The 15074-nt window shown below is 45.0% G+C and overlaps 2 protein-coding genes and 1 long non-coding RNA gene across 4 annotated transcripts in view; all 3 read right to left on the reverse strand.

Moving 5' to 3' along the window:
• Window positions 1–3800, reverse strand: part of LOC108155240 — a 117657-nt gene extending 113857 nt beyond the window's left edge. Inside the window, 1 exon segment of the mRNA XM_017285929.2 lies at window positions 3168–3800. Coding sequence (XP_017141418.1) covers window positions 3168–3773 — 606 coding nt within the window. The 5' untranslated portion in view covers window positions 3774–3800.
• A 58-nt stretch (window positions 3801–3858) lies between these two features.
• On the reverse strand, window positions 3859–5121 carry LOC108155242. The gene has a single exon (XM_017285931.2). It carries the CDS (start codon window positions 4424–4426, stop codon window positions 4142–4144), a length of 285 nt encoding a protein of 94 aa, XP_017141420.1. The 5' UTR covers window positions 4427–5121; the 3' UTR covers window positions 3859–4141.
• A 5462-nt stretch (window positions 5122–10583) lies between these two features.
• On the reverse strand, window positions 10584–14619 carry LOC108157714. 2 transcript variants are annotated; one of them, XR_004472062.1, is made up of 3 exons: window positions 14561–14619; window positions 11332–11848; window positions 10584–11270 (listed from the first exon to the last, which is right to left on the reverse strand). It is a non-coding gene; the product is annotated as an uncharacterized LOC108157714 (long non-coding RNA). The 2 variants fall into 2 exon arrangements; XR_001775212.2 differs by having other exon boundaries at window positions 14410–14583.
• Window positions 14620–15074: the final 455 nt, after the last annotated feature.

A 15074-nucleotide genomic window follows, 5' to 3' on the forward strand; every position in this document is an offset into this window, starting at 1 on the left:
CCATGTCAATTTCAATGTCATTAAAACGAATTTCTTTTTAAATGCAAAAGCGAGAATGGTAGCTCCGGTCCGGTAGGAGGAAACTATATACAAATTACTGGCCCCGGCCCTGACAATGCGGAAGTGCGCGGGGGGGGCTTACTGCTACTCGTCTTGAGTGCCCCGAGACCCGGGCTCCGTGCTCCAACAACCGAGAGACCCTGACAAATGATCCCCGACATTTTTGCTGGCATTCGAGCTTAATTCTTGGGCCATGCGGCCTCCATTCCATTAAATGGACCTGCAAATTATATGCTGCCCCGTTCGGGAAAGAGTGCGCTGTAGTCCTGCCGGGCATTTGATTCATGGCCCGACAATTATACGTCATTGTAATTGAAATGCGAATGGATATGGAAATGGTAATGGGACTAAAGATGGAGGATGGTGTATGGTGGATGGTGGATGGGGATGGAAATGCGTGCAACAAGTTTCTCGTTTGCTGGAATAACCTTAGAATTAATTGCCTCACGTTTCCGACTCAAACAACAAACAAAAAAACAAGGCAGAAAAACGCTCCCCAACTGGTTTCCCCCCCTCCCCCAAAGGCATCTGTATGTGTGTGTGTGTGTGTGTGTATCTAAACAAAAGGCAATTGCTCAAGTTGAACCGAAAAACAAATTTCGGTTTTTTGTCGAGTTTGGAGCCATACCCCCACCCCATACCCCATACAGACACGACACGCACACACGTGACCATCAAATGCCAGCGAGGACAAACGTATTGATAGATGTAACAAATGTTCCCCCCCCACCCTCCCCGCACCATCCCCTCGGATCGCACTGTTTCCAGTTTCATTTTCAATTACAAAACCCAGCCGCACAAAAAAGAAGAATTTCAACCAATTGTTGATTGACTTACAACGAAATGGAGCTCTTCACTTTTTCCAGTTATTTTCAAATTTGTTGGCTAATGATGAGGTCATAGTGGAGAGACACTAGAGTGGGGAGCCTCTGTAAGCCCCATGGAATGTGCTCGCCTCGCTTTACATTTCCATAGCTGATTATGCCAAAAGATTCGAGTCGAGTCGAGTCGAAAATTTGGGGCTTTTCAAGTCGGCTTTGGGTCGTAAAAGCAAACAAATCAAAAAAATACAATACATTTTCAGCTTTTCCATTTTGGTCAACACATCAGACCTGATCGAGCCGCAGTATCGATAGTATCGCCAGTATCAGTATATGTATCTGTATCTGTATCTTGCGGGTCGTACAATGGGCTGACATCGAGCTGGAGACAAGCCCACACATCTGGTAGAGAGCTAGAGCTATGTAGCTGACAAATTTATTGACTCGCCGCACGGAAAAGATACGCGCAGTTGACTTGGCATTGAAGTCCGTCCGTCCGTCCATCCATCCGAACGTGTATCTCTAGTTGTAGCTGTAGCTGTATCTGTATCTGGCGTGTGCATGTGTATCTATGTATCTTTGCGTTTGAATCTTGCTTCGTAGAATGCAGCAATTACAAATGTTATAAGCGATTATTAGTTGAGAGTGGAAACAACGGCAAAAAACAAACACAAAACACAAAACAACAGAAACTGCAAGGGAAAGCAGAAGGCGCAAAACAAAATGCAATGGAAACCAGATGGAAGCTGGAACGAGAGAGAGATACGAACACAGATGGTGAGAAGAGAGGTGAGAGCACAGCTTGATGCCGGTAAGAGCTGTCCCCTTGCCCCGGCCCTCCATCCACCTCTCCTCCATCTTTGTCTCTCCGGAGCGCAGTCAGCCGGTAAACCGCTGACGTTTTGGCCTGGCTTCGGTCTCTATGTATCTCAAAGATGCATGTGTTTCGCTCATCTATCTAACTATCTTTGCCATCTACATTCAGCCGGCTATCCACACACATAGTTGCCTCTGTATCCGTATCTATGGCTGTATCTGTAGCGCTGTATCTGTGGCTGTATGCCCGACTTATGACGCAATTCAAAAAGTTCATCTGATCTTGTTGCTCTTTCCACACGTACTATGGTGATGTGTCTCTCTCTCTCTCTCCCTCTCTATCTCTCTCGCTGTGATTGTTGCACGGGGAGTGGTGGGATAGACTGGATAATTCATACATATAATTAAGTATCTGTAAAGCGCTCATCTCTATTTAGCCCTGAAATTGTATCGTATTGGATTTCCTCTTTTGTATATATTTTTTTACTATTTTGAATTTTCCTCTCTTCATTTTTATCGCAAGTTTTCGTTTTGTGCTCCGTCTAACAATTTCTTTCACGAAACCAAATTCTAAACAAAATTTTCATTACGACATCAGCATCATCATCATAGTCGTATTCGTATTCGTCATTGGAAGCAAACGAACCGATCTGACGATTCTAAAATTCGTTGGGTTCTTCGCATATGGGACTCGGGATCTCCAAAACGATGTTTCTCTCTGGAATTAGTTTTCATGGCGTTTATTTATTAATTCTTCATTTTGTTTACGGATCAGTTCAACGATTCGAGTGACGTAATAGGAAGGGGCATTGGCTGTTTATGTATCTGACGATGTCGATGTCGATGTGGGTGTGGATCTGGCTGAAGGATTATGATGATCCAGAAGCTAGACAGCACACATTTCCCGACAATGTTGCCTTAAAGCTAATTCGATTTTGCGGTAAGCTCCAATCCCCCGTGCCCCTTCCTTCGGGGAGTCGCGCATGTATCGAATTGTATGCTCGGGTATATCCAAGAAGGCCAACCCAGAGAGTAACCCAATTACGTGCCAAAAAGCAGAATGCGACCCTCGACAAGCATTTTTTCGAGTTCGTTTTTTTTTCGTCGTGCCACATAGAACGTGATTGCACATAGAATCCATGTGCCCCGCACTACTCATGTACCTATGTATGTTCTGTGGGAGGGGGGGGGGGGGGGGGGGGGGGGAGGGGCTGCATGCGCTGTACATATATGCTCTGAATATGCCTGTACATAGATACAGCATAGATATTGTAGAATATATGTACATATATGCTGCGCTGCGCCCCAGTCATGTTGGGGATGGGGCGGCTGTTGTGTGGCAGAGCCAACCTTGACATACTTTGGCGTCGCACAATGATGACAGAGCTGCCTCTGCCTCTGCCTCTGCTACCGCCAGCTGCTAGCTGCTAGCTGCACTTTCAGTGGCACCCACCCACACGCCCGACTCACCTCATTTCCAACTGTGGTTATCTTGACAACCACCTCGTCCTTGCTGGCATCGTGCTCCACCACATCGCCGCTCTGCTCGCGGCCGTTGTAGGTGAGGAAGACCCGCTGGCCGGGCTGCAGCTGTATGCCCATAATCGAACGGAAGCCGGGTCCAATAAGATCCGATTCGCGGAACTCCTTAATCATGGCGTTCCGGCGCAGAGCCTGGGCCGGACTGATATGCACGCTGGCGACCCGGCGGGCCTCTACGATGACTGATGCGTCCGGAGAGGACGATGACGATGACGATGACGAGGATGAGGACGCGGACGCTGTCGACGGGCCAGCAGCAGCGTGCTGCAACGGAAGCTGCTGCGTTTTAAAATCGAATCGGACGAGATAGCGCGTGTCCGCGTTCAACTGGGGCTCCCCGGGGGCCAGGAAGGTGGGCGGCGGCGGTGGCGGCGGCGGCGACAGCGGTGCCAGGGCCTTGCCCGACGCGGCCATGTACGACGGCGGCGTCTTCACGTCCACGATGACGCCCGAGTACAAGAGTCCCTCGGGACCCGGGGCGCACACCTTGGTGCCAATGATTGAGCGTTTGGCCAAACGACGACCGGTGGACATTTTTTTACGTTTTGTGGGGTTTGGATTTCTCTGAAAAATCTCTATTTTACGACGGATCGCCGCGTTCTAGTTTTTTGCCTTTTTACCTTTTTGCTTTTATTCAAATCCGCTTGGACCCGAATACTCGGATTGCTGTTCCTACAAAACTCAGTGCCAGATTTTAGCTTTGCTAACGCGCCACATTTTCGACACTTGGACACACTTTTTCCCTTCAGGGGTATTGCACTCGATTGTAATTTGCACTTTTCCCGTTTTCACTTTTGATGCGGGACTTAATCACTTTTTTCTTGCACTTTGCTGGTCTTTTGGAGTTTATATTGAATGGAGGTATGTGGCGTTTTGGGCGGTGGCGGAGGGGTAGGAAAGACTTAAGTCTGTGAGATGTTTTTGGTCAGTTTGTAGACCTCGTGCTGCTTGAGGGCCGGCAATTTTTTGATCACGTTCTTGTGGTACAGCTCCAGGGAGAAGGTGACGCGTTGGTTCAGGCGCTGGAGCTGGATGAGTGGAAGAAGCGGCTGTCGCAGCGGAGGCAGTGGCAGTGACTGCGACTGGGTCGGGAGTGGATGCAGTGCATCAATCGGGGCACTCAGTTTCACATGCTCGTCGTCGCTGGGCGTCTGAATGGCGTGGCAGTTGCGTTTGTGCCTGAGCATAATCCAATTTTGGCCGCTTTGAACGTCAGTTTGGGGGCTACCAACTTGGGGGACTGGAGTCAATCAGGTAGTGGGGGGGTGGTGTCCGCTTTTGGGGAATGCTGGGGTTCACATACAACTGATGGAATTTTGTTTTCGGCTCGAAGCTGTTTTTTCCTCACACTTTTTCGTCGATTTTCTTTTGTTGTTTGATGCCTGCTGCTATTTGCTTATTACTGCCTTTGCTTTCGCGCTGCTTTCGCTGCCGGTCGTTTCACTTTTTCTCGAGTTTTTCTCTCACACACAGAGGCAGAGCCAGAGACAGATTTAGATGCAGAGACACCCACACACAGACGACACTCGCCAGAGAGCAATATGGATGCACTTCTCGCGGGCTGCTGCACTGATTTGTTGTGTTGCGTTGTGTTGTTTTTTTTTGCTGTGGCGACTCTTGGACTCTTTTTGGACTTTTTGACTCGGCGATTGATTGCTGGAAAACAGCAAGACAAACACTCACTCACACACACGCACTCAAACGCACACAGAGGGACTGTGTCGATTGTTTTTGATACTGTTTATGGCCGTGGCTATTGTTGAAAATATATCTTTTTGGGGGGAGTGGGATGTTATTGTTTGGCGTTCAGTTCACGACAAAATGATTTCTCGCAAGCGCTTATCGTCTGCACCCGAGAGTTTGGTTTTGATGACTGACGCGAGCGAGCGAGCCAAGCGAACGGCGAGTTACAGTTACTCACAGATACTCAACACACACACACACACACATACACGTATATACTTCTGTCTCTCTTGCGCTCTGCCAGTCGTCTGTGTGTGCGCTCTCGCTCTCCCTCTCTCTCCCTCTCTGTTATGCAGAAGCGTATCTGTATCTATCGGATCTACCTGCTTGGAAAAGCAAAACAACATACGTATACATAATTTTTGGAGCGTGTGCGTGTGTATGTGTGTGTGTGTACATGTATGAGCCAGCATAAAACTGTTAGAAATGCATCAATGCCGTGGCCGTGCCTGTTAACGACTAATCGGAGCGCTGTAATCATACGAGTGTCAAGGGGAAAAGGGAAAGACAGCACGCCCAGTGAGGATTTTCCTTGGTAGATTTCCACATACAATAAATACATATGTAAGAGGTTTTTGCCAACGCGACGCAGTAGCCGAAGCGAACGCTTATCAGCAGGCAGCGACCCTCGGCTCTGGGCTGCTCTGGCTATCCGTATTCGTATCTATGACGCCATCGCCAGGAGGTGTTCGTACACCAGCGGCGACGTCGTCGCCAAAAAAAAAAAATAATAAAAATACTACGCAGTAAAAAAAAAACTCAGACACTTGTCAACAGAGTCCCGCATAACTGTGCGTGTGTCTGTGTGTGTGCGTTTCGCTCTGTATTATCAATAACAGAGCGGAGAGGAGAACAGCGAACAGCGAACAGAGTGGAACGAGCAGCGAACAGCTGTTGAGCAAAACAAACGAGAGAGAGAGAGCTAACATGTTCGTTCATCCCGACCCTCACATGCCCTTCTGCTTCTTCGAAGCGCTGGCCAGGCGAGAGCCGAAGTTCTCTTCGTTCGGCTCTCTTCCAGTCGAGTCAATAAGCAGAGCTCCCACATGCTAGTCTTATGTTATGACAGTATTTTATTGAAAGCTGCGATTTTTGGTTAATTTTCGTACCCACTCGTATAATAAGTGATCCAGTTTATTCAACGCTGAGTAATTTTAGTGCATGAGGAAATCAAAAGTTTCTTAGATTCCTATACTTCCCTAGTTGCATATGCCATGCGATGTTATTGTAGGGTATGTAGGTTCAAGCGCCGGCCGGTTTTCTGGTCTGCAACGTCACAGAATTTAACAGTTAAAGAGAGAACCGCTTTGTGTGAGTGTGTTTGATTCTCTCTCTCTCTCTCTCTCGCTCCCTCTGTGTCTCTCTCTCTTCGTAAGGCTCACAGCTGTTAATGCTTTGAAATTCATTCGATTTTGTTTACATCGCTTGGGATACCATGCTGTTGTTGTTGATTTTCGTATTCTTGGTATTTTGGGGGCCGCACTGCTGCTGCTGCCCCTTGTTGCCATGTTGCACGAGTATATGCTGTGTAGTATGCTGGCTGTTATGCGGCGTTGTTGTTGCCTTTGGAATGACCTCTGTAGGCATACATTCCCAGCCATGTTGCTGTTAGGGGGGGAGGGGGCTTTTCCATTTCTCTGGGGGGCGGGGGGCGTACATAAACTCGCACACACACTCCTGCAACTTCAATCAACTTCCATCAACCAACATCCAGTCCATAGATTTGCGTAGTTGTTATTGTTGCCAGTTTTCCCCCTTATCTGATTTCGAGTTTCGGGGTGGATTTGAGGGATTTGATTTTCATACCGCCAGCATTTTGAGAAGTCATTTTCGGAAAATTCGCTGCGTATTTTCTTTGATCTTGGATGGGGGGGGGGGGTCAATCTTCCAACCAAAGTACTGTAAAACCGGAAAACCCGGACAGCGAATGCGATAAAGAAACTTAGTCCGAAAGGAGGGAAATGCAAGAGCATGATGTCCTTTGCCAAGAAGTAACGAAACCAACAGTAAAGTATCTTTATCTAGAAGCAAAAGCGTTGAAGTGGCAAAAAAACAAAAGTGCTGATAATGCTTCAAGGAAAACCTATAGGAAACCTGTAGGGGCACACACACACACACGCACGCACGCAGAATGGCGGCCAAGTGCAAAGATGAACTATCTGACAAATTCAATTAATCATTTCTCTAGTGAAAATTCCAAAGCAGCAACAACAACAACTGGAATCAACAGAGCGTTGCCAGTGCTACAACAAATACGCAGTTACGAAAAGCAGCATCGAATCGCATCGCTCAAGTGAATGTGAATGTGAATACGAATGTAAATGTGAATGCAATCCGTGAATCCGTGAGGTTACAAAACGAGCGAAAGAAACGCAAAAGGCAAAACCAAAACAAAGCAGCATCGGCATTAGATGGAAAAAGAGAGAGAGAGAGAGGGAGACACCAGAAGGCAATGCACAGATACAGATACAGGAAAGCAAATGCTCACACACAGATACACATACACATTACCCAAACTGGAAAATAGGTCAACCAGTCGAGAGCGCAAGAGAGTCGCTTGAATAGCAAAGAGAATTTCAAGAGAGAGAGAGAGAGATAAGAGATGTAAACTAACGTTGTAACATAACAGCGTCTAAGAGAGCGCGCGTACTGGGAAAAATTAGAACGGGAACGGCTCTGTTAGCCAACAGCGGCCTCAATTTTGCGTTACAGATGGGATTGGACTGGAAGGTGGGTGGGTGGGGGCCGGGTTGGTTTATGGTATCCATTGGCATCCAACAAAGTTCTGAACAGCCGAGCAGCTGTTGCACTCTCTCTCTCTGTCTCTCTATCTCTGTACTTTACCGTACCGTACCGTACGCCCTTCGCCCTTCAGCCCTCAAGAGCTGGTAATTTTATTGGAATTTTATGAAAATTAAACCGGATTTTTGGGATTTCTTTGTAAAGTCGTAATGAGACACAGCATCTTATTATTATATCTCCGCTGCATTTCAGCGCTGTCCGCGTTGTATTTGGTTGGGCGCCGTCGCTTTTATTTCGTTTCGTATTCTCTCCTTTATCATTAATGTATGCTTATAGTAGAGATCTGTATGTGTATGTGTGTGCTGTGATTGGATTGCCTTCGAAACCGGATTTCGAAAATATGTATGTCATTCCGTTCCATTCAATTACGCTTTTGCCTAGGCATGGGCATGGGCATGGGCATAGGTATAGGTCCCACAATGGACGGTCTTTGTTGAAAAGAAATCAACTTGAAATTGCCCCAATCGGTTGAAGATGACGTAGAGAAAGTGCAAGTCTCATGCAAAATCAAAAGCTCGTACTGGGCGATCAAAAATTATCGATATATCGCCCATAATCCATACAGGATCTCGAAGATTCTTCTCACTTGGCATTGGCCTAACTCTTTCGAATTTCATTCCTCTATGACGTAATCATCCCCCATTTGAGCTAAGGCTGTGAGCACTAATTAGAATCGCCTGTCTTCACTCCACGATGTCCAGGGCAGCACCTGTCAAGCTGGGCAAATTTGCCAGCATGACGGGGCACTTGACGAACGTGGCCATGGACATGAGCCTGGACATGGATGTTGATGTGGACATGCCACCGACACTGCGTCGAGATGTCTATCAAAAGCTGTCAGTTTCCAAACAAACAAACAAACCAACCAACACATAACGAACAGAACGGAACATAAAACGCAAATCGCAGATGGCGGAAAATGAAAATCGCCCTTGACTGCCACTCCATACACATACATAAGTACGAGTAAATCTTTGACTCGAACTCCACCATTAACTCCCACACCCACACCCACTCCCACTCCTACTCGTACTCCATGACATTCGAAGTTGCGTGTTTGGATCATTAGAATGTTTACCTGTTCGCTGTTAGTGTATCTTCTGTTTGACATCCAGCAAGTCGTGTAGGGATATGGAAAATCAAGTTACCAACGGCCAACAGGGTCGTCGTCTTGTGTGATTGATGTGAACATGTCAGCACAGACATGGACGTGTGGATGTGGCTGTGGATGGGGAGGCTTTGTCAGCAGGAAGCATAAATTGTAGACAAAGATGATCACCGATGCAAGATACACCGATGCATGCTGCTATTACAAGACTCACAATCAGTTGCAGATACAAATTTATGTCATGTGCAGTCTGGACATGTGACTGACAAAAAAACAAACCATGTCGAGAGTCAGAGTTTTGACAACCGGTTCCACCTCCAGCCTCCATGGCTGGGGTCAAGCGTATAGCGGACAGCGGGCAATGGACAACGGACAATATTCACCTGACAGCAACTTTCCTTGGACGGCTGATTTCACCAATGGACGATTCAATTCCATGCTCGGCTTGGGAGCTGGAGTCGCGGGACTGAGACTGAGGCTCGGACGGAGACTGGAACCTGGCACTGGCACTGGGACTGGGGATTGGGACTGGGGATTGGCGACTGTGCGTGCTGTTGACATTGGCTCATAAATTCTGGTGGAAAACAGACAACAGTTTTCATTGTCTTGCTGCTCAGATGCAAGACGTTTGTTTGAACAACACACAAATATGGGCACTAGACAAACATCGATACGCAGTAATAGACAAATAGATGTTTCGTTGCCACTAGGGGAAGGGGATACTCCGTAGAGGGTAGATGGCAGAGGGGGGAGAGCTGCTGCCAGCTGTCAGAGTCGAACTGTTGACATCCCAACAAGCAAACAACCCCCCGATTGAAGACTTTCTTTACCCCGAAATCGGGCCAAGCCTCGGCAGCCTTGGCAACTTTGCAACTCTGCAGCTTTTGGGGGCAACAAATGGGTCAACCGGCGACGAACGTCACTTGCTGACCTACTTTGGCATGGAAAACTGTGTCAGGGATGTTTTAGCAGGCAGGCCCAGAGCCAGTAAAGTCTTGATACACACAATCGAATTTTATCAACTAAGTACAGTTCACTATACTGCGCAGCACTCATTCATATGTATTCTCTTTACATTGAATACCGAATTAAATGGGCAAATGCCCATTCCTCTGTCTTAAAATAAAGAAAATATGAAATGTTAGTGATGGTTTTGAAGCAGTAATCGAGACTAGATGGCCCAAAAACCATAGCACATATTTTTGCTTTCATCTGGCAGCCGCTCAACATCAAGGACAAGGATTTGCCAAGGGCAAACGAGAACAACAGCAACAACCACTACAAAGACGGAGTACATAGGTTGACCTACTTTTGTTGTTCCTTCTGTGGCATGTCAGGTCTAAATAAATACTATAGTTGGCCGATACAAAATCTTTCCTTTCCATAAGTTGAAAAATGTAATTATTTAAAAAACAATTTTTTCAACAAAAAAGCAATGGTCAAAATTGTCACATTTCAAAATTTTACATTGAGTTAACATTTACATTAACATTAACAATAACATTGTTGTGAAACAATGTTGCTTATGTTGCGATTTCGGCATGTACAAATGTTGCGTAGAGAATGTTGCGAAGATGCTGCAAAATTCTTACGAAGAATTTGGGGGGCCCGCCTGGAAGTAGGCAATCATTTTGTACTTACCTAAAACTAGTCATGTTTTGCTTGTTGTAGGAAATAAGAAGAAAATGGTATAGGATTCACTCCCAGGCTGGGAGTCCCAGCTCCCGACCAGATCAGCCAAGTTTTCTAATTTATTATCCTCTTGTTTCATTTAGTTTAAATAAAGAAATAGTTCTTTAAATATGCTAAATGTTTATTGTGTGTTTGTGCTTGTGTTTGTCGGAGCTGCAACAGCTCCATCAGCGCGGCCCGGCAGAAGCAGCAGCCGAAAGTTGAGATCAAACTCAAGAGCGTCAAAGCTAACCAGAGCGCAAGCTTTAGCGGGGAGAGATTACAAAACAGGCAAAAGCAGAAAAACAAACAATGATGCTTCATGACATTTACTTTAGGACAATTCTGCGCCGTTCTGCTCCGTGTATAGCAAGGATATCGGAGGCATATCAAAAGATCTGACGATTGCTTAGGTTAATACATATGGGTTATTGTGGAATAATATTATAGCGGCCGCATAGCGAGAGATCACGATGATCAACAGCTAGCGTGTCGCTGTCGTCCCCTTGGTTGTTAACGTTGAAACTACAGCACCCCAAAATAACGACAGTCACAACAATTGTTGAAGTACCTATCACCAAGAAAATATACAACCTCCAAGATGTCCAAAATGGTTCATTTTCGATAATTTGATCTCGGCACTGCGTTGGTTGGGGCTGTAGAACTTCCGAGTCGCCAAATATGCAATCCAGACTAACATTCCTATCCTAAAATGAAATACACATTTCGATTTAGGTGATAATATCTATTTTCGCATATTCTACATACTGTTTCATAGATCCTCTTCACAATCGGAGAGCGGCAGCTGCACCTGATTGGGTTTCCTTTTACTATTGCCTGAGTGTTAACAAGGCCAATTATGCTGTGAATATCGGTGAGATTGTTGTGGCTCACATCAACCAGATCTATTTTTGCAACAGATCTGGGCAGGTCAGTAAGCTTGTTTCCGCTAAGTTCTATGCTTTTCAGGCCTAGCATTGATCCGAAGCTCCAGCTGGAGAGTTTTTCAATCTTGTTATTGGACAAATCGAGGTGCATTACGTTCTCAAACCCTGTTTCATTCAGGGATGATGGGACTTCTTGCAAGCCATTTCCTGAGAGATTCAGGGCATTTGGCCTCCACGCTGCCAAACATTCAAAGTTCACACTTGGCTGATCTGAGCAATCAGCAGTCACGTAACCATCGATGACTTGAATCGAGCACCCACATCGAGCAGGCCATTGAAGGTCTTTTGCTTCCTCAGAATCCAGCAAAATAATGAACAACAAAAGTATTATTTTCATCCTAAAGAGAAAAAACAAAGAGAGTGCAATCACTGGTGCTATCAATTCGCTAAATTTATAGTATTGTTTTATAGCTTGTTATCAAATCGAATGTAATCTAATCCAGTAAAGTCAGTTAGTTCTTAGTTATTCGGCCCAAGAAACAGTCTTGAAAGTCCGCTACGGAGCTAAACTCTCTTGAAACCCGTGTATAGCTAGATCCGACAAGAAATTTATAAAACATATTGGCAGTTGTAGTGACGCTTGAACCAGCTACAAAAATATTACTACAACAACAACAAAAATAAAAGAACGGAAAAAAAAAAAAAACTAATCAAAAATTTTAAATCCAGGGAATATCGTAATTGCGTTTAGCGCCCCTATTGCTCGTGATCGACGGGTACTTTTTGGGCAGACGGTCGGACTCGGGAGAGAGTCGGCCGCGGTTATGTTAACTCGAGGGAAATGGTGGTTGGCACTTTCGCTGTTAGGAGGGTTCGTGAATGCAAGTCCAGCTACGGTCGCTCTTTTCGATTTTGGGCCCCACTTCAGAAGGTAGTGTTTGTGGTGGAAAGAGGAAATATTAGCGGAAAAACATAACTAAACCTCGCGCCAGTGCTAAATCAAAGAAAAAAAGACAAACAAAAGAATCGTGTTGCTTTCAAATTATACCATAAAGAAATCGAAAAGAAATTTGCCACCCCAGTAAGGGGGCGTTCCATTCTGACCCCACGCCGGAGGCAAGGCATCCGAAAGTGGTCTCTTTTTTTTGTTTCGGACGGCCATTTGCAAGTTAATATAACAAGAGTGCCAATCGCCACATAGCGGTAAGTTGGACATTGGGGTTTAGGTGTCGCTAGGTAGTGTTAAATGGAACATGGGTTTTCTTGTATTACAGAATTGGCACGTTGTGCCAAGCAGATTTCCAAGGGAGAATAGCGGAAAAAGATAATTGGGATCGATGACCGAGCCGGCCGCAGCCACAACCAGCTGGCCATAGAAAGGGAAGAGAAGAGACTGCGCTCCCGAAAAAAAAAAAGCACAAGAACCGATCGAATTCTCCGCTGGCGCAGAGAAGCGCAAGGCAGAGAGTCCGCCGCTCCAGCTGTGGGTCCGACTCAGTGCATCAGCAGCATCGTCGGCGCCGGGAAGCTGCGAAACTAAAAGCGGAATATTGAACATTTTTTTTTGGCCCCCAAGTTTTTTTGCGTAAATATCTTGCCCTCGGCCGACCTGGCTTAGTGAAAAAAAAGTAGAGGAAATAAAAACCCAGATCAAAATTATACCCATGAGCCAATAGGCAAGGTCTTAGTGAGTACGAATACAAATACCTTGCTCCCCTTTCGGCAGTGTAGCGCCGTTAATTCAGTCTTGCTTTTCTTTTCCCTTAAACCGTAAGGGCTAGCCCTATGTGGAGCCCAAAGAAAAGAAAGGCATAAGGGAATAGAAATACAATATCAATGCTCAAAAGCAAAGAAAAAAAGCAGTCCCCCGAAAGCCTCTGCGCGCCTTGTTCTTTCTCTTCTTTTCTCTTTTTGTTGTTGTGCTCTCCCAATAAAATTACATTTACAGCAATTATAGCAAGCGGATCGTCTTCGACAAAAGCGCTTTTGGAGATGGATGGCACGTAAGTGAAAGAATATTGCTTTACTCTAAATAAATTGCATGCATGAGCGTGAGAGAAGGAGAGGTATAGGAAGGAAAGAGGGGGAGAGGTAAAACAGTTGGGCAGATCCACATGCCGGAAGAGATAGCAAGAACAGTAACCATGGGTTTTTTGTTGTTGTCACAAATGCTCTGTTAAATTTGTATGCCAGTTTAGCGGCTACCTCCTATATACATATACTGTTTTTTTATTATATACACATTTAATTCTTTTTTTTCTATTTAGTTATAATTATTCTATTTTAATTATTATTAGTATTATTTTAATTTCCAACCTGGAATATTCTCGAATCCTGTTGTTCGCTAAAATAGTTATTGAGTCAATTGGGAGTTTAAGTATAGTAGGGAAATGCCCCTGTGTCAAGTAATAAATAAGTTTTAAAATGAAATCGATAATGAACTAAATTATTTTAGGGCGCCATGCCGAGTGGATTATGGAAATGAAGTGAGTCTGGGGGATTTAGGGATCATCGGCCACTAATATGGCTTTGCGGCCCAGATGGTCAAGGTAGGGTGAGCAAAACGCTGCTACACCTACAGCTACTCAGCAGCACAACCCGTACTTCAGCATGTTCTGTTTTCTTTGCAGAGCAACCTCTATGTGTGCATAGCTTGTCACTCTTGGTAGTTTCTTTTCTGTATGGCCAGTCCGATCGATCATGTGTTAGGGAGGAAAACCGCACGCGAAATCAATATTATTATATGTATCCAATGCGAGCAGGTAGCACAGTGGTAAATCCTCACCCCCCCCTTGCCGACGACAAATAGAAGCCGGAACCAGCGCGTGCTCCTCTGGTCGCTACAATAAGATCAGCTCGTTATGATAGCGTATCGCTATACGTTGTATGCTACACAGTGCATACGAGATATGCAAATGATTGACTTTACATACATAAATAGTGATTCTTGCAAACGTACCTGAAGATCTGTCAAGGAATATATACATAAATAGTTCCACAACTATAAATTCGCTACATTTATATATATTGATACCTTTCCCTCTTATCAACTGTATCAACGTAATATACAGTAATTTTCTTAACTCTGCTTATTAAATTTGTATACATACATATTTTCTTAACTTTTTTTTATCAGGCCGGTAAATATAGTAAAGTCAACGTCGGTCACGATATTTTTTATCGATGTTTTAAATTACAACTCTGGACTGAATATGGGTATATACTGTTATACTGTTATTCAGTATATACTGTATACTGAAGGGTTAGTGATATGTGGAAATTATTTTTTTAAAAGCAGGTAACAAAATGTTTTGCTGCAAATAAAACCTTTGTTCACAAAAGTATATTCCAAACTTAAAATGCAAATTGTTATTCGTAATTGATGGTATCTTGGTGGTTATAAGTTAATGATTATACGAGGCGAAAACACAACTGGGCAGCACTTAAACGGCGACTGAAACGCAAATGGGCAGCACTTTCTCGGAGGCGTAACGATATATAAATATATTTTTCTATCTGTTGCCCTAGGGATCACCACTCGACGCCTTTCCAGGTGTCAATCCCACCTAGGGCGGACTGGGAGATGAACGAACCAGGCCCTGCAAATGCGGTCCACTTTTACAC

The sequence above is a fragment of the Drosophila miranda genome, chromosome 2, assembly GCF_003369915.1.
Source record: "Drosophila miranda strain MSH22 chromosome 2, D.miranda_PacBio2.1, whole genome shotgun sequence".
Classification (NCBI taxonomy): Eukaryota; Metazoa; Arthropoda; class Insecta; order Diptera; family Drosophilidae; genus Drosophila; species Drosophila miranda.

What these genes read in the sequence shown, in the direction of transcription:
- LOC108155242 (XM_017285931.2), bottom strand. Translation starts at nt 4,426, where the DNA reads ATGCTCAGGCACAAACGCAACTGCCACGCCATTCAGACGCCCAGCGAC.